The sequence below is a fragment of the Suncus etruscus genome, chromosome 4, assembly GCF_024139225.1.
Source record: "Suncus etruscus isolate mSunEtr1 chromosome 4, mSunEtr1.pri.cur, whole genome shotgun sequence".
Lineage (NCBI taxonomy): Eukaryota > Metazoa > Chordata > Mammalia > Eulipotyphla > Soricidae > Suncus > Suncus etruscus.
This window is the reverse complement of record NC_064851.1, coordinates 154,410,286-154,434,835: the sequence shown is the minus strand read 5'-3', so window position 1 is coordinate 154,434,835 and position 24,550 is coordinate 154,410,286. Positions and strand designations below refer to the sequence as shown.

The following is a 24,550-nucleotide window of genomic DNA, read 5'->3' as shown; positions in this document are numbered from 1 at the left end:
AACCTGGGGACTCTGCGTGGTGCACTGACATTTGCTAGAGCAAAGGACCCCAGAGAAAGGGGTTGGGGCTGTGGATCTGATCCATCCAAACCAAGAGAAAAAAAAAAGGCATCTTGAGTTGAACAAAGTTTGACTTTGAACTGAGATAATAGATAGGAACTTGTGTTAATTTTGTTGCAGTAATAAGGTCATATGATGTAAGAATATGTCCAACTGCTTAAGAGATGTACTATAGGTGTACTATGCAGGGGGATAAGACAACATGATGTTTGGATTCTATTATAAAATGCAAAAGAGAAAGAGGTCAGCGAATGAATGAAATACAGTGGGCAACCAACTTGAATCAATACTTGGAAGCTGCGTGGAGGTTGGAACTCGAGAGCCTACCGTTGTACCTTGGTGTTTGAAGTTCTCATGAGCTTTCGGGGGGGTCCCCGAAGGGAGAGAGTTTCCTAGAATGTCCCCGCAAATAACACCCCTATCCTCGTCTTGGCTTTCTCCAGAGAGCCAATTCCCCAGCCGCGTGTAGACTGGTGGTTGGTTGAGCATCCTTGCATTTATTTCCAGAGGAAAACATCCCGGGGCTTTCGCGGCTACCCGAGGGGTCGTGACCTGTCCCGTCCTGTCCGCCAGCCCACCCCCTGCGCACCCCCTCCGCCAAAGACTCGGGTTCGAAGCCCCGTGTGCGCGCGTCGTGGCCCAACGGCATCGCACCGGTCCTGATGCCCAGCCGGTGCCCAGGCCCAGGGGCTCACCTGCAGCATGCGCTCCCGGGGCGCCCCGCACTGCGCCTACCTGCGGGCCCGGGCGCAGGGCTGCCCCTCGCCCTCACCCCTCGGCCCACCTCCCACTTGGGGCGGCAATTTGTCTCCTTTTGAACCCCCGCCCCGGACGAGGCTCCCGTCTTTGATTCCCGCCGGCCGGGAGGCTCCCCGGCTTTGAAATGCAAAGCCGCCCGGGCCGGGGCCTCGGGGCCCGGGGCCATAAAAGGCCGGGGTGGGGCGGCGCGGGCCGGCCCGGCGGGTGCAGGTGAGCCGGGCTGGCTCGTCGGGGCGTCCAGCATGCGCGGGGGGCCCCCGCCGCCACCATGTACGTGGGCTATGTGCTGGACAAGGACTCGCCCGGCTACCCCGGGCCCGCCCGGCCCGCGGGGCTCGGCCTGAGCCCGCAGGCCTACAGCCCCGCGCCCCCCGCGCCCCCGCAGTACCCCGACTTCACCGGCTACTCGCACGTGGAGCCGCTGCCCGCGCCCTCGGCGGCCTGGAGCGCGCCCTTCCCCGCGCCCAAGGACGACTGGGCCGCCTACGGCCCGGGCCCCGCCGCCCCCGCCGGCAGCCCGGCGCCCCTGGCCTTCGGGCCGCCCCCGGACTTGAGCGCCGGGCCCGCGCCCCCGGGGCCCGGCCCCGGCCTCCTGCTGCAGCCCCTCGGCGGCCCGGGCGCGCCGTCGTCCCCCGGAGCGCCCAGGCGGACGCCCTACGAGTGGATGCGGCGCAGTGTGGCTGCTGGAGGCGCTGGTGCCGGCAGCGGTAAGGACCCTTCCTCGCCCCAGTTTCTTTCCTCCAGGATGCCCGGGGTCCTCCCTGCAGGTGCCAGGGCGGGAGGCCCTGGGTGTCCCCGGTCTGACCTTTGCCCTGGCAAACTTGCTTGGTTCCAGCTTGGGGCCCTCTGCCTCTATCCCACTGGGGCTGTTCTCTCCATCTATCTATCTCCCAGCCTGAACCCCTCTTCTGGTGCCCTCATCTCATCATGGCTTGCTGTCCGACTTGCTCCACCATCTTTCTCCCAGCCTGAACCCCCTTTCTGGTGCCTTCATCTCATCATGGCTTGCTGTCTGACTTGCTCCAACATCTATCTCCCAGCCTGAACCCCTCTTCTGGTGTCTTCATCTCATCATGGCTTGCTGTCTGACTTGCTCCGCCAACTATCTCCCAACTTGAACCCCCTTTCTGGTGCCTTCATCTCATCATGGCTCGCTGTCTGACTTGCTCCACCATCTATCTCCCAGCCTGAATGCCCTTTTTGGTGCCCTCATCTCATCATGGCTTGCTGTCTGACTTGCTCCACCAACTATCTCCCAGCCTGAACCCCCTTTCTTGTGCCCTCATCTCATCGTGGCTTGCTGTCTGACTTGCTCCACCAACTATCTCCCAGCCTGAACCCCCTTTCTGGTGCCCTCATTTCATCATGGCTTGCTGCCTGACTTGCTCCACCATCCATCTCCCAGCCTGAACCCCCTCTTCTGGTGCCTTCATCTCATCATGGCTCGCTGTCTGACTGACTTGCTCCACACACTGGAACACAGGCCCGCAGGGGTGGAGAGTTGCCCCCTTGGGTTAGAACACAGACTGTAGCAGCATGCAGCGCAGCGCACCAGCCTTTTATTCCGGGGCTTCCAAAGTCCTGCAGGCCCCGGTGGGGTGGGTCATCCTTCGACACCAGGCTAACTTGACTAAGCCTCCCCTGGAAGGCCTCGCCCACCCGTGTGTGAAGCTGGGGTCACTTTCTCCCAGCCCCCATTCCCTAACGGTGCCTGGAGAGGAGCTGGCTTCTCGGGGAGGAAAGCAAGCCCTCTTCGCTAGACTAGGAGAGGGTTTCTATCTTGCCATCACCCCCCCTGAACTCTTGACCCTGGGGGAGGGGAAGTAGCACTTGGGAAGGTGGCTGCCCGGTTTGGCTCCTGCCTGCAGGCAGAGCTCTCTGATCCTCACTCTTCAAAGGCAGGGGAGGGGACTGACAAAGACCCGGCTCTCATAAGGGGTGGCATGACCCCCCTCTTTATAGGTGTCCCCTTTGTCATGCAACTGGCTGTGCCTGGGCTCGATAGTGACCCCTGATGGTCAAAAAGTGAACAGGATGTGCCATTGCCTGGGTTGACAAAGGCCACCTGGCTGTGGGGCGGGAAATTGGCCTTCCTACTCTTTTATGTTGGTCCTCCCTCTGCTTTCTGCAGCTGGGAGCACCCAGGAATCCTTCACCTCCTACCTACCCTGTCCGTTCTGCACACACCTATCTGGCTCCTGCTCAGTCAGCAGCTCTCCATTTTCTAGCTGGGAAACACCAGTTGTTATGGAAGACCCCCAGGACACAGAGCTTCAGAGGACTGGCCAGGGCTTAGTCCCATTCTGACACTCACTTCTGACATAGTGTCCAAATAGTCTCAAGCCACGGTTATGGACCACAGAGACCCACCCAGCCCACACACTTCCATTTGTTGAATCCATAGCCTGGCATAGACTCTGTGGCACAAAGAGTGTCAGTCGTTCCTTGTGCAAAGCTGTGCAAGCAGCAATAAGGGACTCGGGTTTGAATCTCGGCAGATTGTTCACCCAGACCTGTCTAGGCTTCAGTCCTGGAAACATTGACTTCCTTTAAATCTGTGGCACGAGTGGGAAGGTTCTGGTACCTTTGTTTTCATGACTAAGGACCCCTTTGAAAAATCTGCTAGTAGTATAAATCTTTCCTCTAGAAAAGACTGTGCACTGGGTTCTGGAAATGCTCTAAGTTTTACCCACATAGATTAGTTAAGAATCTAGCACTAGGTGCTATGAGAGAGGTGTGTGGATATAGCATCCTGGGGATCCCATACTATTGTCTGGGGGTACCCAGACAAGAACATAGTTCTGCTCCTTAGTTTCAGTTGCTGCTTTGGATGGAGAAGGTGATTTGGGGAATCCCTGGGGAGGTTTCCCATGGGGGACATTTGGAGAGTAGCCATCGCCATGCGGGTGTGGGCTAAGGGGCCTTCAGAACCACTAAGAGACAGAGGGGGACATCTGATTCTCTCATATTTGAGGACATGATCTGTAAAACCTGTCCACCTCTAGTCATTAAGGTCAGTTGAAAGCCCTCAGAGAGCAGGACCCTGTCCCCAAGCAAAAACCTCTCCCCCTTTCCTCTCAGAAAAATAGAAAGAAATTAAGAGAGGCGTGGGGGTCCCCAAACTCCAGGAAAGATGCCAGATTGGACCCACACTGTGGAGGATTAGGGGACTGAGCTCCTGAAAGCTGCTGCCTGTTTGCTACAGTCTGTCTGGTCAGGCTGACCTCCAGGGATGGGGCAGAATGGGGAGTGAGTCCCCAAGCCTCTTCCCTCTTTGGTCTTGATTTTATTTTTCTGAGCAATGAAAATACTGGGTGTCCAGAGCTTATCTTGTGTTCTGCTGTTGCCCAGAATGACAGAGGGAAGACTACAGCAAGCCAGCCCCCAAAAGGTGTTGACTCCTACGTCATATGATTCCCCTCATGGCCTGCCCCTTCTTCCCCACTAGCTGCCCTAGCATTCTAGAATATCAAAACTGGACAGTTAAGAGGCCAGGCATAGAAATGAGAACCGAAGCTCTGAGAGCTTAGGAATGTTCTAGTTCACACAAATAGAAAGGAGAGATGTGGGATGAGTCAGTTTCATATTTTCCAGTGGTTTTCCTTTTGGCTGAAGCACCATTGACTCCCCTCCCGAGATATGCAGACTGCATACTCAGCACCTTGCCCTGTTCCAGCTCCTGCACCCCAACTTTCTTTCACTCTCTTAGACCTGCTGTGGCCACTGCAGGCTCCATGCACATGTAGCTTCCTCTTGGCAGGAAACTTACCTGGACTTTTGGTTGGGCCTAATTCTTTCCCACCTCAGTCTTTCTTGTTTGTTTGTTTTGGGGACACACCTGTCAGTGCTCAGGGGTTACTCCTGGCTCTGTGCTCAGAAATCGCTCCTGGCAGGCTCAGGGGACCATATGGGATGCCAGGAATCAACCCCACGCCATCTCAGATCACATGTCGGCTACATGCAAGGCAAACACCCTAACACTGTGCTATTGCTCTGCTCCCCACCCCTCAGTCTTAACTCCATGTTCATCTCTTCAGAGAGGTCTCCATGAGTTTGTAGAATAGGCTCCTCTGTGTCCAAACATAGTTTCCATCATGCCTCCTGGGTTTCACTCATCGGGTCTGTCTGTATGTTGCTTGTAACCACCAGTTGCACCAAAGCAGACTTGCAAGGAGCCCAGACATCTGCTTGTTCCATCACTGTGTCTCAGACACTACTAGATCCTTCTTAAAGGTCATTTAGTGTGCTTTGTTGAATGAATGAACAGGGCACATCGCAGGACAGTAGGACAACCCTAGAGGAATAAAATCTTGGCTTTGACTCAGGTTTCAGGGCTTCAGACTACCTGAAGTGAGGATCTATCATTATGTAGCCAAGTTTTTCGTGCCAGTGGGGCAGGTCTGGTCAACCCTCTGCACCCAGGCTCCTCTATCTTGGGAAGTGGACAGTGAAATTGGTAAAGAGGAGGGGAAGCCACTATGCTCCTCTCCATCCCCAAGGATGGCTGGGCTTGAGAGAAGCAGCAGAGAGGATGGCACAAGAAATCCCAATGTTCTGCCTTTCCCTTGTGGCTATGGATATTGCTGCTTCAGTAGGGACATCATTAGGCTGGGTCATAAACTTCTCCAGTGACCATACAGCCTGTTTTCCTCATGAATGGTTCAGTAATTGGCTGAGGTCCTTCCATGAGGGATATTAACCTAGATGACTGTTGCTGCAGGGTTGTTTATCCATGAAGAAACTAAGGCTCAAAGAGGAAAGGGGCCCTTCACCCCTTCACATTCCAGACCTTCCCTAGCCTTTGCTTCTTCTACAGCTTCTCCTGGCTCAAGAGAGACATATCTCTCCTCTAGAGGATCCCATTGCCAGGAGATGACCACTGCATCCAGTTTATTTCTGTGGCATGCAAAGGCTTCTTGAGAACTGGGCATCATCTTCTCCCCTTATTTGCAAGGTACAGAGTTGCCTACTGGGAACTGTTAGGAGCCAAGCAGAGCAGTTCCAATCTGTGATGTATTTCTGTTAGAGACTTCATAGAAACTGCACCTCCTTTTTTTCTACTGTGACAAGAAGCTTATAGTTGGGTTGTACCTCAAGGTGATGGTGACTGGAGGTCATGCCCCTGAGTCAGACACAGAGAAATTGTTCTGTGTGCCCATGACTATGGCTCTGTTAGGTTTTGGAAGTTTATGAGCACACACCCCACTCCTCTATATCTCCTATCTGACTTCCCCAAGCTGAGCTGCTCTCCTGCCTCTCTCCTACAGGCTACCTGATTCAAATGTTTCCCTTTTCCCAAGGCCACCTCCTCTAAAAAGTTCTCCTTGGTTTCTTCCCTTCCAATCCCTTTATGAGGTCCCATCCCAGAGGCAATTGTTTAGCTCTGCCAGCTACAGTCCATTAGCCTTTAAGGTGAAGCCCTAATTCCTTCCAACTTTCTCTCGGAGGATGCATATTATGGGAGCTTGTTGGCAGGCTGGTAACTACGCTGACCAATGCCATGTCCTGTGCCAGGCACAGTTGGGTGATCTCAGTAAATCACAGCGTTTCTAAGCAGTGTGAGGCCCTGTGATCAAACTCATTGTACAGATGAAGGTACGGAAGCTCAGAGGGGCTGAGCTGCTGGCCTGTCTGCCATACCCCAACGCACAAAGATCAGACAGAGTGAAGTGGAGACCCCATCCCAGGAGGGAACAGGGCGGCTCAGCGGCTCAGCTCAGGATGCTTGAAGCTGGTTTCAAGGCAGAAACTTGTGTGACACCTCCTCTCTCAGCTGCTGCAGGAAGGAGTGACCCAGTTAGAAGGTAGCATGAGGCTTTTTTTGGCTGGTCCTTCCCCTCCTCCATTCCCCCACCCCACCCCGCATTGACAGATATTGCTGCTGCAAGCTTGGGGCTCACTTTAAAGGTCCCAGCTGCTAGGTGAGCCTCAAGGAAGATTTTTTTTTAATGGGTCTCTCTTGAGCTCTGTCCTGGGCACCTGGGAATTGGGAATAAGGCTTTGATCCTAAATCAGGTCCATAGTCATGTGAAATGTCAAGATTCACCCCTTGTGCTTGTAGGGGGCACCCTGTGTGGAAGGAACCTTCTGCACAAAGAGAGAAAGAGGAACTGCTAGAGAAAACACACGCTCCAGGATTACCCCAGACTGCCCTTTGCTTCTAAAATCAAATCCTCCCTTCCCTCTGTACTTAGAGCTGGACTACTCCCACCTGCCTCCTGCCTTTCCTTCATGGATGCTGTGCCTCTGTGATGCCATTCTTCTAGTTTCTAGAGAATCTGTCCAGAACCAAGTAAACAGGCTACTTCAGGTCACTGGCTCTGTCCACAGCTCTGCTACCTTGTGCTCCCGTGCCCACATTATTCTCTTTGCCGGGCATAGTTTCCCCATTCAGGACTCAGAAACCTTCTCAACTTCAGGCCTTGGCTTAAGTGTTACATTCTCTGGGAGAGCTCCCCAGATAAATACATTTCCCTTCTGCCTCCCCATAATTCAGTCTTCTCTCATTCTATGCTTGCTTCACTTTATATGAATCAGCATCTGGGACTTCATTCTCACCTGGTTTTCAATCTCACCTGCCCTCCACCCTCAACCCCCCATCTGCCCTCCAGTCCCTACCAATGAAAAGTGAATAGATGAGTTATCCAGCCAGCCCAGAATCTTTACTTTAGCAATATTGTTGGGTTTGGGCTCACTATTGTTTCCAAATACAGGTATTTATGACCAATACACAATCCCATTAGACTAGTGGTCTTACCCAAGGCTTGGCAGCAATGGGTCTGGACAGATGTTAATGGACCACAGAATGGGTACCAGGCCTCTGGCTGGAGCCAGGATACCCACTCATAGAGATAAGGAAGAGTTTTCAACATGGAATCCGTAGGGTTTTTGGTGTGTGGGTGGGTGGTAAGATGACATGGATCCCACTTTCACAAGTCATGCAACAGCCAGGAGCTGAGAGAGGGGACTTATCTGCCAGTGTCTTCAGGGATAAGACCAAAGTCCAGACCCTCTGCCTGCCACCGGGGGTAGGACTCTATGTGCAAGCCTGCATACCGGTGCCCTGACGCTTGCTTTCCACACTCCCAGAGCAGCATGACCAGAGGCTGGAGTGGTCATGCTGACAGGAAATTGTTGAATTTAGACAAGACTTGCAGAAAGTAGGCCTCTGAGAGGCTGTTTTGGGTCAGGGCAAGGAAACCCCTTATTTGGGCGTCCTCTGAGAAGGAAACCAGGAAGATATGGTGAATGCATTAGAAAACGTAAGTGTGGTCTGTGGGCACTGCCCTCTGGGTGCTCAGTCTATTGGGGTCAGGCATTGTCAGGGATGATGGCAATGTCAGTGTTCATGTTGTCCAGCCTCAGTCAATGGGACCTTACACATATCAGTATGACTTAAAATCCAATTTACAATCTTCCTGAACTAGTTCAAATTGAATTAAATAGTCACTCATGACTAATAGCTGTCACAGTGGGAAGGCAGGGAAGTTCCACTCAAGAACTGCTGAAAAGGTTGGTCCCTCTGGAAGCCTCTTCATTTCCAGAATGAACTTCTTACAGCAGCTTCCTTGTCTCTGTTGATACCTTCATGTTCTTCATCCTCAAGGTCACTATTAGCTCTCACAAACAGTGGTCTTACTTGGTGATCACAGGAATTTGTCCAGTTCTCAGCGAAAAAAAAGACGGCTTCTTGTCCTAGTTTTGCCTATGAATAAACTGGAACATTCACATCCTGTGAGTTGCCTGAGTCCATGCATAGGCCAGGCAGGACTGGCTTAAGGAGTGGCCCTGCTGTGTCTGATATCCCTGCCTCCAGAGCCACATCAGAGTGGGGAGCCCCAGGAAGAATATGTTGCAGAGTTGGCCTGGGGATATAATGAAGTCAGAGAACTTGCCCCAGTGTGACAGTGGGTCTAGAGGTCTACCTAAACCTATGGGTTCCTGTGAGTAGCTAGCTCAGCCTTTCTCCCTAAGCCTCACCCCACATTAGCCACACTCCAGCTCAAGAGTGGATTGAGGACTGGACTGGTGATTCACCACAATAGAATCGAGCTATAAACCAACAAAATTCCTCCTAGGCTAGGGAGAATATCCACAAGCACCCAGCCAGCCATTACAGAAAGTGCCCGCCCATCACAGCACAGAGATGCAGACAGACACGAAGTCAGAACATCACATGTCCCCAGCTGTGGCTCTGGGTGATCATTCCTCTGCTGGCCAGCGTCCTTTGTCCCATGGCTCCTATCAAGCGACATTCCTTTTTCTCCCAAGAGATTCCACCAAATTCCACTTCTGCAAATAGCCCACTTCTTCAAGTTGTTTCCATGGTTGCTTTCCGCAAACCTTGTCACACCCAAAATTCAGAGAAGTACAGTTATTTGTCACGTCCTTCAGCTGAGGAACACATGGGTCTTGTGGGAGGGCTCATACCTGCTCACATAGTTCAAAGTTTTGGGGTGCTTATAGCTAGCTCTCCTCTAATGCACAGGAGCAAGGAAATGAGTTAGAAAGAACTATGGCTGGCACACAGGGTGTATGCCACAATCAGATCATAGATTAGCTGGTATTTCCAAGTTTCATGGTGCACTCAGCATGCATAGACAAGGTAGAGCTTAGAAACAGATGTTTTTATCAAACTTCTGCATGTAGATACATGTGTAATTTACCTGTGTGTTCTGGGGCAGAGTTTCAATCCATAGCCAAGATGATTAGATCACATGGGATCTCTGCTGAATTAGCACCCCAGGGGGCTCTGAGGGCCACAGAGTCAACAGGAAGAGGGTAAAGGAGATGCCCTATTGATTTTTCTTGAAGCCACCCACCGAATCCTGGAAGCAGAGGTTGGATTCTGTACTTGCCAGACTGGCTAAGGGAAGGCCCACTGCAGGCAGTTGACCTCTCTTCTCCAGTAGGACAAGCCTCTAGAGACTCTCAGGGAAATTGCTCTTAAAATTCTTTTTTTGTGCAATAATAAACATAAGCAAAGAATCAACAAACAAGTGGGTGCATCATATTTCCAAACTGGAAGGAATCTTATAAACAAACAGTTTCATCCAACAGATCACATGGCCAGACTCACTCCCAGCCTTCTTGCCTGCCATGCTCAGAAGTGGAAAAGTTCCCTTTCCCTGAGCACCCACCATGTCCCAGGCATCTCCTTAACTGGCACTTGTAATGCAATTTCTGAAGCTGGCAGACAGGGCTGAGAGTCCTACTGCCACTTTCTTGTGTGGGCCTTCTGGCCTGTACTTTCTCATCTGAAACACAGGTCAAGCTGAGCCACATCAGAAGTTGCAGAGGGTGGGTGGGATTGTTGGCCTTTACTAGAATAACACAATCCTCATCTTATAGATACTGAACATGAGCCCATGTGGGTCCCCCTGAGTCTGAAGTTCTAGACTAGAATATGTCCCTTCTAGGCCTTGGCTGTGCAGATTTGGGAAGTGGAAGTTTGTGTCTCCAAAACAGCCTGACTCTGTGAGTCCCCAAAGTAGAGCAGAGAGAAATTCTGTCCTTTGGGTGAGTTATACAGAATATTTTCTTTCTGTGCTCTCCCTGGAAAAGTTGGGGACTCCCACAGTCTCTTCTATCCTACCTCCCATCAGTGGGCCCTGGGATGGGCCCTGAATGTTAGTCATTAGATGACTGGGAGTGTCCTCACTGTACACCTGTTACAGGGGCCTGGCCTTCCCGCTTTAGACCTGTCCCAAGACCTGTCAGTCAGGCATCTGGGTGTCCTTCCTAGGTGAGCTCAGTCACTCACTCATTGGCTCTCATGCACTTCTTTTCTCTCCCTCCTGGGATCCCTAAGTGACCAGTTGCTCACAGGGAAGGGAGAATCCCCACACTCCTGAATGTCCTTAAAAATACAAACTCTCACTGCACTAGGTACATTAGGCTTCCTACACAACTTCCCAACTTCCGGCTCCTCTCTGGAGGTGGCCCCTGTTGGCTTCCTCTACCAGCTCTCAGGCCAAGCATTAAGGGTTAACAAATAGCTGTGGGTTCACAGTATTGAAGCACTTGCTTTCCCCCCCCCCCTTCACAGCATATTAGAAATTGCTTCACATTGCTTATAGTGCTTGTGCATGTTTGTTTATTTGATTTTAGTCCGTACCTGGCAATGCCTAGGGGTTATTCTTGGTTCTCTACTCAGGAATTTCTCCTATTGGTTCCTGGGGGAACATATGGGATGCCAGGGATCAAACCTGGGTCTGCTGTGTGCAAGGCAATTGCCTTAAATGTTGTGCCACCATTCCTGCCCCAAGTCCTTGAAGTCTGTGCCATCCTTAGTGAACCAGCTCTTGCCTGTGAACATGTACTCATATGTAAAATAAGTCCATGAGTTGTGAGAACACCCCAGTTATTTTATTTCTAAATCCCATGCAGCCAGATCTGAAGAAATGGTAGGCTCGAAGAAATAATCAACCAAGCCATCTAGGAAAGAGTGATCATGACATTCATGGCCTTTTTTTTTTTTAATGCTCTTTGCCTCAGGCAAAAGCCAGAACTGCTCTTTCTTTATTAATACCAATTCTCAATACCAGGAGGGGGGGAAACTGAGAGAGAGAGAGACAGACAGACAGACAGACAGACAGACAGAGACAGAGACACAGAGAGAGGGAAAGAGAGAAAGAAGAGAGAGAGAGAAAGAGAGAGGGAAAGAGAGAAAGAAGAGAGAGAGAGAGAGAGAGAGAAATACTTTCCAGTGGGCTTTTACATATCAAAGGAAGAGGTTTAAGAAAGAAGAAAGTTGGGATAACAATGTGTTTGGGATTGATAGCTTGGTATCATCTTACATTTTCACCCTTTCTGTTTATAACAAAACAAAAAAAATGAGAAAAGCTACAAAAGTTTTATTCTACTTTTCTCACCAGAGATGGGGACCCCAGATCAGAACTTGTAAAAATGTTATTTTGCATAGACACAGTAAAAATTGGCTGTAATAGCATCAAAGTTTAAATTGTATATATCATTGTCAAAACAATCAGCTTTTTCCATATCTTTTCATCTCTTATACATATCACAAAATTTTTTCATAGACTTCTCTGAACATAAACATTAGAACCTTTCAGCAGATACACTTAATTTGAAAATTCTTAAACATTCTTACACTGAGCACTGTAATATGAGTCTAGAACATCCAAGTTTCTTTTCATAAACTTCCATAAATCACAAGAACATTTCTGCGTCTATATAGATCTATATGTATACAATTTGAAAATAAGTTTGCTAAAAAACATTCTTTTAATGAGCACTGTAATAAGAGTCTATAACATCCAAGTTCATTTTCCATTGACTTCTGTAGACAGACAGCACATATTTGCTGACATAATTTGAGAATAAGTTGCTAAATATTTGCTGACATAATTTGAGAATAAGTTGCTAAATAATATACACTATCAAACATCAGAGCAATGGGAAACCTTCATTAGGATGGCTGAGAACTTTTAAAATCTAACAATATTATGCATTTCCCCAGAACTGAACAAACTAACATTGAGCCACTAAAATTCACTACAAAGTTTTCTGTTTGCAGTAGAGCATAAAATAAAACGGTAGCTATAAAATCTAATACAGGTAGAACATACAGTTTTACCAGCAATATAATGACCAATGCAAATAGAATCAATAGCTTAATATAGATTGCAGGAGGTTCTGAAAGTAGCTTCTTCTTTATGGAGCTTCTGCTGGGCTTGGATCCTCCATGGATCTTTCATCTTCTCCATTTTCTCCTTCTATATTAGGCTGCTTAGGCCATCTAGGACAGAAAAACCTTAGGTTCCTGACCTGAAATCTGTGGGGTGGACTCGCTTACCTTTTTGCTGTTGGAACCCCTCCAAAGGAGCTTTCTCTTTGGCTTCTACTCCATCAGTGACCTCAATAAATTGTTGCAGGTTGGGGGGTGGGGGGAAGGTCCTTGCACAGAGCACCTTTGGTAGAAGAAAGGCAGTGGTCCTTGGCCTCTGGGATGATGCTCAGTCTCTTCAGCTCTCTCCCCTTCACTGCTTGCTTCTGTCCCACCTAAGGGGGCCTCTACCACATTCAGAACAGGGGTCCTTGTGCACCAATGTTTCAGTGAAGGGCACTGCACACTCAGTCCAGTTTAAGGAGACCGTGATGGTGATTATCTACTGGAAGGTCAAAGAGTCACCATCATTGGGGTCTTCTTGGGTCTTCTTCTCTGGGTCTCAGGTCCCTGTTTGGGTGCCAGTTGTAAAATAAATCCATGAGTTGTGAGATCACCTCCAGGCACCGTATTTCTAAACCCCATGCAGCCAGGTCTGAAGAAGCAGAGTAGCAGTGAAGAAATAAATAATCAACCACGCCAATCAGGAAAGGATGATTGTGGCATCTGAGACTTTTTTTTTTATGTTCTCTGCCTCAGCCAAAAGCCAGAACTGCCTTTTATTTATTAAACCAATTCCCAATACCAGGAAGGTTGAGAGAGAGAGAGAGAGAGAGAGAGAGAGAGAGAGAGAGAGAGAGAGAGAGAGAGAGAGAGAGAATTACTATCCAGTGGCATTTGTGGCATTTACATATCAAAGGAAGAGGGTTTTTTTTTTTTTTTGGTTTTTGGTTTTTGGGTCACACCTGGCGGTGCTCAGGGGTTACTCCTGGCTGTCTGCTCAGAAATAGCTCCTGGCAGGCACGGGGGACCATATGGGACACCGGGATTCGAACCAACCACCTTTGGTCCTGGATCGGCTGCTTGCAAGGCAAACACCGCTGTGCTATCTCTCCGGGCCCAAAGGAAGAGGTTTAAGGCAGGAGAAAGTTGGGGGAACAATTTGTTTGGGGTTGATAGCTGGGTATCATCTTACTCTGGTAGGCTTGTACCATTCAAAAGAGCTTCAGCTTTGGGCATTTGTATATGCATCAGTTCCTGGAAATGAGATTTGTGGGTAAAAGCTAGAGGTCACAAAGTTGGGCTCTAAAGAGGTTATTTTAGGTACCCTTTCCTGGACTACACATGGGGCTCCTCATCCCTAGACCACGTAGTATGGTACTCAAACATTTAGTCTTTTCCCTAAGCCCTTTTCTTAGTAATGAAGTCATGTGCTTTGAGCAGCTCCACTAGATAGAGGTTGACTAAGGGCTTCCTGCATTTGCTCATACTTTTCATGTGCCGGGTAGGGGGTAGTAGGGCCCTTGGCAAGGTCATCTCTGACAGCCATCCCAGAAGGAGAGGGACAATTGTGCAGTTAGAGCCTTCCTCACCATTCCCATGCTCAGCTCTGAGAAGAGCCTGGGCAGGAGGCAGCCATGGGGTAGTGTTCATGCCTACCCAGTCAGGTTCCCCGTATGCTCAAAGACTGGGAGCAGGGTGTCTAGGGAAAGGCTGTCTTCAACTCACTACTTCTACCTCTGGGCTGAACAGTGGGTGGACTCCTTCTAGGCCCACTTGTGGCCATCCAAACCCACCTGCACCATGGTCTGGCCCCTTTCCCTCCCAGTCAGAACTGGAAGAAGAGGTTCGCTCTGCTGTTTTTTCGTTTTTTGGTTGTTGTTTTGTTTTTTGTTTTTTTGTTTTTGGGTCACATCCGGTGATGCTCAGGGTTTACTCCTGGCTCTGTGATCAGAAATCGCTCTTGGCAGGCTTGGGGAACCATATGGGATGCTGGGATTTGAACCAGGTGGCTGTGTGCAAGGCAAATGCCTTACCACTGTACTACCTCTCTGGCCCCTCACTCTGCTGTTTGAGTTTCTGTTATGTACGCTTTGGAGTCTGTGGTGGACTTTGGACCATAAACAAGGAGGCCTGAAGATTTGTACAGGAACAGAGTGACCCCTCCTGTGCTGGGCTCTGTCTGCAGTCTGAAGCTCCCTGAGCCCCCTTGTAGGAGGAGCCGTGGAAGGACCATTAACTGTCTGGCTTTGATCTCTTCATCAAAACTTTGATCTCTTCATCAAAACAATAGATATGCTCCCATGTTCCCTGCTGACTCTGGCACAGTGAAGTCACAGGGCTGAGGGCTCAGAGTCTTTGAGACTAACTTGTATTTTTTAGGCCAAAAAGGGGCCACATCTGGAGCCAAGGTCTCAGCAGCCACTCCCTGTCTCTCAGCTGGGCCAGGCCTGGCCGAGGGCCGCGGCTGCGCTGGGCAGTGGGCTGAGGTCAGTTTATGTGGAAGTGTCCATGGCAGGAATCCCCGGGAATCAGGCCCAGGAAAAGCTGCTGTGTCCTGCCCAGCACAGACTTGGGCTCTCAGGAGCCCGGTGGCTGTCCTGGTATGCTGTGTGGGCTTGAAGATGGGGCTAGTGAGAGCAAAAGGCTCCTGAGGGACAGACAGGACCAGAGCTGTCCTCTCCGGACTGTTGTGGGGGGGCTGTTGGCTGAGGCAATATTAGTACAGAGACATCTATGCCTGATGTGTTACATGTGTGCGGCTGAGTGCTTGCGTAGCCTCCTATTTATAGCCCATGTCCAACATCTTACTCAGGAAAAGTGCTTAGCCCACCCCTTCGCCAGCTTAGGCCAAGCAGGACTCAGGCCCTGGCTGATGGTGTCTGTCTACATTTCCTGTCCCCTTGCCAATCACTTCTTCAGACAACAGCAGAATAAGACTAAACTTCACTGTCAGACCTGTCTCCTGTCAGAACCCTGCCAGGATAGCCATCTCAGATGGAGGGAAAACCCAGTTCCTTTCTATGGCCTGGACGGCCAGTACCCTCTGCAATCCTCACTGCTCTCCTCGTGGTTCCTCACATACCGCATAGCCCTGCCCTGTCTCCTCTCACCTCCTTTCTATTTCTGCTTCAGTTTGCCTCTCCCCAGGCCTTCATGGGCTGGCCACACCACTGAAAAATCCCATTCTCTTCCTTTAATTTCCAGTCCTCCCACCCAGTCTTCCTTTTTGTTCTGAAATACTTATCACCAGCAACATGAAATATTTCCCACATTTCTTGGGCTCACACCAAAGGAGCCTATTCCCAGTTTGGTGCTAGTATGTTGCTTGCCAGAAGTAATCAGGGGGCATGTGGTCCCCTAGATCAAACACAGGGCTCCCCCATGCAAAACTCCACACTCATTTTATTTCTCTACCCCAGGAGTTGGGGAATTAGGTTTGGCCCACAGCTGCAGCAGTTGCTGGGTTATAGCCCAGGATCTATTTGGAGATTGTCTAGCAGGGACTCTCAGGCCTGGGGCTTCGGAGGCACATCTTGGGGCCTCTACGCTTTCTGTTTGGGTTTGAAGTCAGTGGTTCCCCAGCACCTGTCAGAGTAGAGGCACCTAGTCCCTACGCTGCCTGTGAGTATTTTTCCCTGTTCTCCTCTGCAATATGGCAGATGAGAGTGGTAGGTGCCCCTTTGTTCTGAACTTCCCTTCCCTGTCAGGTGGCTTCTGTAGCATTCATTCAAACATGTGGCTTAAGGAACTGCCTGAGAATCTTGTTAAAAAAAATGTATGTTCTGGGCCCAGAGTAACAGTACAGTGGCTAAGGTACCTACTTATAACTGACTAGTTCTGAGTCCAGCAACCCAAAATGTTTCTCCACATCTTACCAGCAGTGATCTGAGTGCAGAAGTAGGAGTAAGTCCTGAACACCACTGGGTGTTGCCCAAAAGGGCAAACAAACAGCAAATAACCAAACAAAAACCCATATTCTTTTTTTTTTTTTTTTTTTTTAGTTTTTGGGTCACACCCGGCAGCACTCGGGTTACTCCTGGCTCTATGCTCAGAAATCACTCCTGGCATGCTTGGGGGACCATATGGGATGCCGGGATTTGAACCAATGACCTTCTGCATGAAAGGCAAATGCCTTACCTCCATGCTATCTCTCTGGCTCCAAAATCCATATTCTTGCCAGGTTTTCCAGCTCCCTCTCTTGGAGATGGCCTGGAATCTGTTTCCACAAGGTCCTTGTGTCTGTTTCTGAAAGCCAAGCAGGGAACCAATGATCAGAACAGGGTTCAGGGGCAAGAGGTGTGGACTGAAATCTGGTTCCAAAGCAGTGCATCCCTGAGCAAGTGACTTCTGTTTCTAGCCCTCCAATGCTTCTGACCCAAGTTAGGGTCACCTTTCCAAGCCCCAGAACGCCTGTAGCGACGGGGTCTTCCTCTCTCCTCCCCCACTTAGGGTCCTCCTTCAGGGTTCTGGATTGCTGATCTTCTGGGGGAGATTGCCTGCACCCTATGTCACCTCTCCCTCAATCCCCATGTTGGCCTGGCTGCTTCCCAGGTAAAACCCGGACCAAGGACAAGTACCGCGTGGTCTACACTGACCACCAGCGTCTGGAGCTAGAGAAGGAGTTCCACTACAGCCGCTATATCACCATTCGGCGCAAGTCAGAGCTGGCTGCCAACCTGGGACTCACAGAACGGCAGGTATGTGAGTCCCCACTGTAGTCACAGGAACAGTGCTGAGTCTCTTCTTTGCTGCCAGGAAGATTTTCAAACTCAGCTGAGGTAGAACAGAAAGGTTAGCTCTCCTGGCCATAACCACACAGCACAGCAGAAACTGAGCCAATGCCAAAACCATTCCCCCTCCAAATCTGAGATCTCTGGCCCCAATAGGAATAAAGGGACTCAGAGGAGCTATGGATTATAGTAGTCTATTTAAGTATAGAGGGATCACTTATCAGGAGAACAGAGAGAGCTTCCTGGAGGAGGAACTTCGGTTGTCCTGGGAATATGGGGAGAAGAAAGGTCACAATAACACAGTGTCCTGAGATAGGGGGACAACTACTTTCCAGAGGAATGACTTGTACAGGGTCCAATATCTGGGTTGGCTGGAGCTGGAGAGATACCCAAAGCCCAACTAGAAATGAGGACTCAGCTAACCCCACTTCCTTAGCCTGTCATTTGCTCTCCCTCCCCCGCCCCACACAGGTGAAGATCTGGTTCCAAAAGCCGAAGGGCCAAGGAGCGCAAATGTGAACAAGAAGCAGCAGCAGCACCCCCAGCCCCCCGCCACAGCCCGCTGAAAGTTTCCTCCACCCCAGCGGGCCCCCCTATGGGCGGCCTGTGCCCCAGTTCTGCTGGCCTCCTGAGGGCCTCTTCCACATTGTCAGTCAGGAAGAATATCTGTCATAGATATTCTCTGCATGGCTGTTGCTGGAGAGCCAGGTGCTGAGAATGTGGTTCTACTGTGGGCCCCAGAGGTCTGGTCTCAATCCATTCCTGCGCCCCTGACCTCAGGTCACCTCAGACCAGTCACCACACAGGCTCCACAGTCATCGCCCATCGTGCTGGTGTGGGAGCGCTGCCCAGAGATGGCCCCTGGCTACCTGAGCTCAGGTAGTTGGAGGGAGATTGGGAACATGGTTGTGAGGTTCCACTGAAGACCAAAGAGAGATGAAAGATACAATCTCCTTTGCCAGAGGTTCCTGGAACTGATTCTGGCTTTACACAGGGGTCCTTGGGAGAAGGCAGTGCTTCCAGACCAACACCTGGGAGTCTCTGGGTATATAATAGGCCCCCACCACTTCACCTCTCAGCCCTGGCTTTTCGACTTCCAGTCTTCTCAAGTCTGTTCCTACCTGACAAGGAGCACCCTGTTACTCATATGATTGGGGCAGATTCACCCAGTTAGGTGTCACCACCTACCAGGCCCTTAGGCAAGCCCCAGGGAGGCCACGGAGCAGAGTTTGTAGCTGGCAAGTGTTGCATATAGAGTGGAATCTTTCAAATGCAGCTTTGAGAATAAATGTTCTACTTTTTACAAAGTGTATACACATTATTATACATCACACTAGACAAAATCTTAAAGTAGGGACCAAAGTGATAACGCAGTGGTAGGGCATTTGCCTTGCATGTGGTTGACCCAGGATGGACCTGGGCTCAATCTCCAGCGTCCCAAATGTTTCCCAAAACTAGGAGAGATTTCTGAGTGTATGGTCAGGAGCAATCCCTGAGCGTCACCGGGTGTGGCCCCCACCAAAAAAAAAGTCTTAAAGTAGTTTATATCATCAAGGCCAGAGAATGAGTTAATACAAGGATTTAAGAGCTTGCCTCTGGGACTCTCATAGTCATCTGGGAGCAAACGCCAAGCTAGAACTAGGAGTAGCTTTCAGTACTGCCAGGTGTAGCTCATACCCCCATCGCCCAAAAATGTATAGAAATGAAAAAATTTAAAAATGGATAGTCTCAAATCCCTTATAGAGGTAAGAAAGTCTCTACCTAGGCCTTCTTCCTGGAGTGCCACCTCACCTGCCTAGACCAAACCCTATATTTACTGTTATGGGAGAAGACCCATGAAGTATGTAACCCGCCTGCCTTTTACTCTTGGAGCCTATGACAACCATGTCTGAAGGGCATACCTCCCATACAGGGTCCCCAAACCAAGCACAAACGCTCTCTCATTCTGGTGGCCTGAGGAACCTGCTGCCATTTCACCTTTGATGGTAGACATGGAAGGCAGGGTCAGCAGGCAGAGATGGGTTGCCCACAGCAAAGGTAGAGAGGCCTGGGGTGGGAGAGGGGCTGCAGCCAGCCAGCATGAGTTTCCTACCTTCTAAAACACTTGTTTCTGTGTCTGGCATGGTGACTCTCCCTGGACCTGCCCTTTCCCCATTCATCAATCTGGGGAGTTGTTCAGCATGAGGTAGTGCCTCACTGGTCTGCTAAGTTTGGGGAACCTGTATATACTTCATAGAGGCTTTCCTGATACATCAAAGGATTGACAAGTCCTGCAGTAAAAGACACCATGAGTTTTCTTCATCCCAGTATTCTCCATGCTTCACAATTCAGGAGCCCCTATTAATGTCTACCAGTACCCTACTGAATCCACAGCCCCTACAGTGTGGGGTGTTGAAAGTCTAGCCAGTTGGTCCATGAGGATCCTGCTCAGGGGCAGGATGTGCTGTCAAGTTCCAACATGATTTCTTCCAACCTGTGAAGCTTCAGGTCAGCACAGAGCTTCACTGCATACCAGTCTCTCTATATGGGGAACCATGAGGAGATGTACTGTTCTCCCTCAGAACTATTGCCCAGTTCACAGGTAGAGGCTTTGTTTTAATATCCTGTACCTAGTCTGAAGAACCGGCAGGTAGGTTGATACTCTACTATGGATTGGTTTGAGGACCACATCAGGTTAGGCTCAGATCCTTCTCAATGGGCACCATGCAGTCCTGAGCATGGATTCTTGGCCTCCCATTTGCAAAGCATGTCCTCAGCCCTCTGAATCACCTCCTGGACCAGGGCAAATGCTTTAGCTCACCTCCCATCTCTCCCATTTATGAAGACGTGAAGTATATAAAGATCTGAGTGGGACACCCCTGTTCGCAGGAAACCCTCTGCCTAGCAGAAGGTCATAGGTCAGGTCTGTCAGGCTGGGAAAACAGCTACCATGGGCTTGGGTAGGGCTACATACTGGGCTGGCAATCAACTATTCTAGAAAAGAGAGGTGGCTCACTATCTGTGGGGGACAGAGTTTCCTGCCAGCAGAGTTCCCCCAGAAGCTAGGTGTTGTATTGTTTTTTGTATATTTTGTTTTGAGCCACATCCAGTTAATACTTAGCTCTGGTTCTGCCATCAGTCCTGATGGGGACTTTGGACTATTTGGTATGTCAGGGATCAAATCTGAGTTGGCTACCTGAAAGTGAGTGCCTTATCTATGTACTATTTCTCTGACCTTGAAACTAGGTATTCTAATGTCTCAAAAGGGAACCATGCTTGTCCCATCTGAACTTGTACCTACCTTTCTGCTCAGAACAGTTCTGCTCTCCTGTTGGGGCAGCCATCACCGTTTCTGTTGTGCATCTAATGGATTCATGTTTTTCTTCTGAGGCACAGGATCTGAACCGGTGTGACGACCAGGAGTCCAGAAAAAAATCTGGTCCTCAAAGGCTTTTAGCCTTGAGCAAACAGACACATACACATAAGCACTGTTTTGTATACTGTTTCAGAAGATTTCCAACCTGGTTCAACTGAGGAACCTCAGATCGTGGAGGAGCCAATTTCACTGTTGCTTGCCAAGAGATGGTCATGAGCAAAGCAGAGTGAACCAGAGCTCAACTCTACTTAGAGATAGCAGGAGTCAAAAGTGTGTGTGTATGTGTGTGTGTGTGTGTGTGTGTGTGTGTGTGTGTGTGTGGTGTATAGGTGTATAGGGGAGACCAAATTGATATCCGGGCTATAAAGAAAACAACCTGATTCTGGGGTACTGAGAAGTCCTATTAGTAGGGTACAGAACCTAAGGACACAGCAGGATGGGTCACAGTGGCTATGGGAAGCACTTCCACTCTGGCCTGACTGCTCCGGAACAACTTTCTCTGAAACACTCCAGATGGATTAGCAGTCTGGAACTTCATTTTTTACAGCCTCTCCTCACTGGGGTAACAAAACACATGCTCTGCAGTGATAAAGTCTGTAGTCGAAGCAAATTAAAAATGTTTATTTATATGCATTTAAAAATATCTCTCTATATACCAAAAGGAAGGACATTTTCAACTCACACCTGCCTTAAATCAGCATGCATTGCCTTTGCACCTTTGATCTGATGTGAGACCAGAAAAACAGCGAGAGGGAGAAAGAAAGGAGTGAAGAAAAGAAGGGAGCTAGAGCCAGGGTTACTGGGCAGGATCCTAAAGGAGTGATTTTGCCAGCAGTACTCGAATTCCCAAGGCCTGTGCCAAGGGGAGCAGTGGCAGAGTGTCAGCTATGCTGGGCCACTGAACGCAGTCAGCTGATATGAACAATGTTGTTTAGAAAATCTTACTTGTTGCGTGAAAACACAGACTTGGCCAACAAGGTTGTATGGAAGGGAAAAGGAAGGCCAAGCTGCTGGTGGAGCTGACTCTAGGGCCGGTATCCCTCCCTGCCACAGAGATCTGACAAGATGTGGCACTCTGCCCTTAATGTCCAGTGGCTGTTGTAGATATCCAGTGCTCACCTGTGACACATTTGTGCAAGGAAGGCTAATGTCCTCCGTGTGTGTGTGTGTGTGTGTGTGTGTGTGTGTGTGTGTGTGTGTGTGTGTGTGTGTGGTGTGAGGGATCCTGCCTCCTCACTTCCCCAGGGCTACATCTAGACCGGAGCAGTGCTGTGGGAAGACCAGTGCTTAGGGCCCCTAAGCAATGTTCTGTTCCTGTGGCCGGTTGGCCTGACCTAGGGTTGATGAAGGAAACCCACTCACCAAAGCCAGGGAGTTCAGTGAAGCCGGACTGTCCCCATCTAGAAGAGGACACAGGCTGTGGGAGAGCATGACCTTGGGCATGTGGCTTTAGCCCTCCGAGATAGTTTTTCAGGTGCAGAATGAGAGACACCACGTGTCTCTACACGGGTGGGCGAGCTGAAGAGTGGGACCTTCATTGAATGCAGCAATAGCCGGCCAAAGGGATACTTCTCTGGGTCTGGAGCATTGTCTCTCCTGATCACACTGTGCAGTGCTTGGGGGTGGTGGGGGCTCTATCCAGGATCTGCCCCCTCCCTCGGGTACCCCATACAGATCAGTGCACAGGTGAAAATGCCCTTTCCTTTCATGGGCAGCCTGAGCAAGCCTCGAATCCAGGTCTGTAATGTGAGTGGAGACCCCGCACTTAGCCATGGGCTAGCTGTTTTCTTTGCACAAGCCCCTGACATTTTGCCCCTTCTGAGAGCGGCTCACTCACGTTCAGTCCATTTTGCAGATGAGGAAGGTCGCCTCCCTTCCAAGCTAGGAGACCTTCTTGAAAAGTAGGCAAGGTCACAGACACACACACACAGACACACACACACACACACACACACACACACACACAGTGCAGAGGTGGAGAAACTGGGGTTGCTAAGAACCTGAGTGCATGGCAAGGCATGCAGGGTCTTGCTTGTCTGCATCCTAGCCCAAGAGGCGACAGGTGACTTGCCCAAGGTCACTGGCACGGTGGCCAAGGCCTCCGGATCTCCCGGAGTCCCCATCACGGACACCTCCCACCTCCTCCCGCCGCTCCAGCCCCTCCAATCCGCAGCTCTGCGTGCGGGGGCGCGCAGATCCCCCCCACCCCACTCCCGGTCCATCCAGACGCCGGTGGATCTGGGATCTCGCTGGGGCGCAGCAGTTCGCCCCTTTCCAGCCCGGGGTCGGCCACGATCGGATCGGCCCCTGGCTGGGCTCCCGCAGCCCGGCCAAGAAGAGGAGGCGACGTCTGCGCCCGCGCCCCCATCCCCGCTGCTGGTGGCTCGCTCGCTTCTCCTCCTGCTCGCTCCCTCTTGCTCGCTTGCCCCTTGCTCTCCGAGCCCCGGGGAGCCCTGCGAGACGCCCCGCGCCCAACCTCCAAGATGAACAAGCTCCAGGGACCTCACCTCCGCAAGGTAGCGCGCGGGCGGGCGAGGGGGGCTGCACCCCCTGGCCGGCAGGCCTGCGAGGGTGGACGGACGCGCAGGGGTGCTTCCCGTTGCTGGAGGGGCGGGGTGGCGAGAGCCTCACCCCACCCCACCCAGCTCCCCATCTGGCCTTGGGGGGGTGTCGCCAGGTAGTATGAGGGACCAGGTTCATGCACAGGTGGCAGTGGTCCCTGGGGAACGGGGGGGCGGGGAGGGATCTGGGGATCCATGCAGACACCTCTCTGTGTCCTGATCATTCCCCCACTTCACCCCCCAGGGGCTGCCCTAGAGGCTGGGGGCATGCATCTGGCTCTCCGCTTTGCACCCTTCAATGGAGCAGTCTCCTGAAGCAGCAGAGGGGCCCTTAGCTGAGGGCGACTCCACTCCTTTCCCACCCCTTCCTTCTTGCAAACAGCTTAATACCACCACCACCACCACCCCATCCCCTAAGACCCCAGGCAGGGCCCTGAAGGGCAAAGACAGGGAAGGAGAAAATAGGGGAGTCACAGAATACGGTCAAACTTGAGTGTCTGGGACCCCAGGCCAATGCTCAGCCTTCCTCATCAATGGGGTTGGAATCCCCCTCCCCCCCCCAATGCAGGTGTATTTATGAGAGGGAGGGAGAAAATTGGGGCAGTTTCTGGCATTCGGCATAAAAGTGTCCATTCTTGCTGGGACTGGGACTCCTCCATGCAGTTTCTAGAGATGCCAACCACCTTGTGACCAGGCTGTCTGTGCCCACTGTGGGCACCAAAGCAGGCCTTGTCAATTCTGGGAGGGCGTCAGATTTGAGGTTGGAATCAGTGAGAGAATTGTTGCCAGAGGCAGTGCCGTGGACTATCCAGTCCCCCACCCATATCGGTTCCCCAATCTCTTTAGTCCTGCCCCCAACCTTCTCCCTGTCACACACTCATTCATGTTGGCTGCCCTGATCTAGCCGGGCACCAATGTGGTTAAATAATCTGTCTGTGTGTTTTGTTTTTGGAATGGGGAACACATCTATCAATGGTCAGGCCTTACTCCTGGATCTGTGCTCAGGCTTAATTTCTGGCATTGCTGGGAAACTGCATTCAGTACTAGGGACTCAAACCCTAGTCTACTGTGTGCAAGGCAAACACCTAATCCGATGTACTCTTCACTTCTAAAGAGTGTTTTTATTTGTTTGTTTGTTTGTTTTCAGCACCTAGTGGTGCTTGGGGGTTACTTCTGGCAGGCTCAGGGGGCCATATAGGATGCTGGGGATCGAACCCAGGTCAGTCACCTGCAAGGCAAACTGTATTACCCACTGTACTATTGCTCCCGCTTCCACCCCTAAAGAGTTTTTAATTTACTGATCCAAGTGACTTTGGGGGTTACTTGTGAATCTCTTGGGTCCTCTGGAATCTGTCCCTCCATTTTGGTGGGGGGGCGTTGGGCCACACTTGTGATGCTCAGGGGTTACTCCTGGCTATGTGCTCAGAAATTGCTCCTGGCTTGGGGGACCAGG

The 24,550-nt window shown here is 50.7% G+C and overlaps 1 protein-coding gene across 1 annotated transcript; it reads left to right on the top strand.

The window, feature by feature from the left end:
* The first annotated feature begins 1,087 nt into the window (after positions 1-1,087).
* On the top strand, positions 1,088-23,412 carry CDX1 (caudal type homeobox 1). Its single transcript, XM_049772728.1, is given in 8 exon segments — positions 1,088-1,526; positions 17,003-17,148; positions 17,653-17,670; positions 17,672-17,849; positions 17,962-18,060; positions 22,392-22,437; positions 22,763-23,052; positions 23,342-23,412. Coding segments are annotated over 8 exon segments (1,287 nt in total).
* Positions 23,413-24,550: the final 1,138 nt, after the last annotated feature.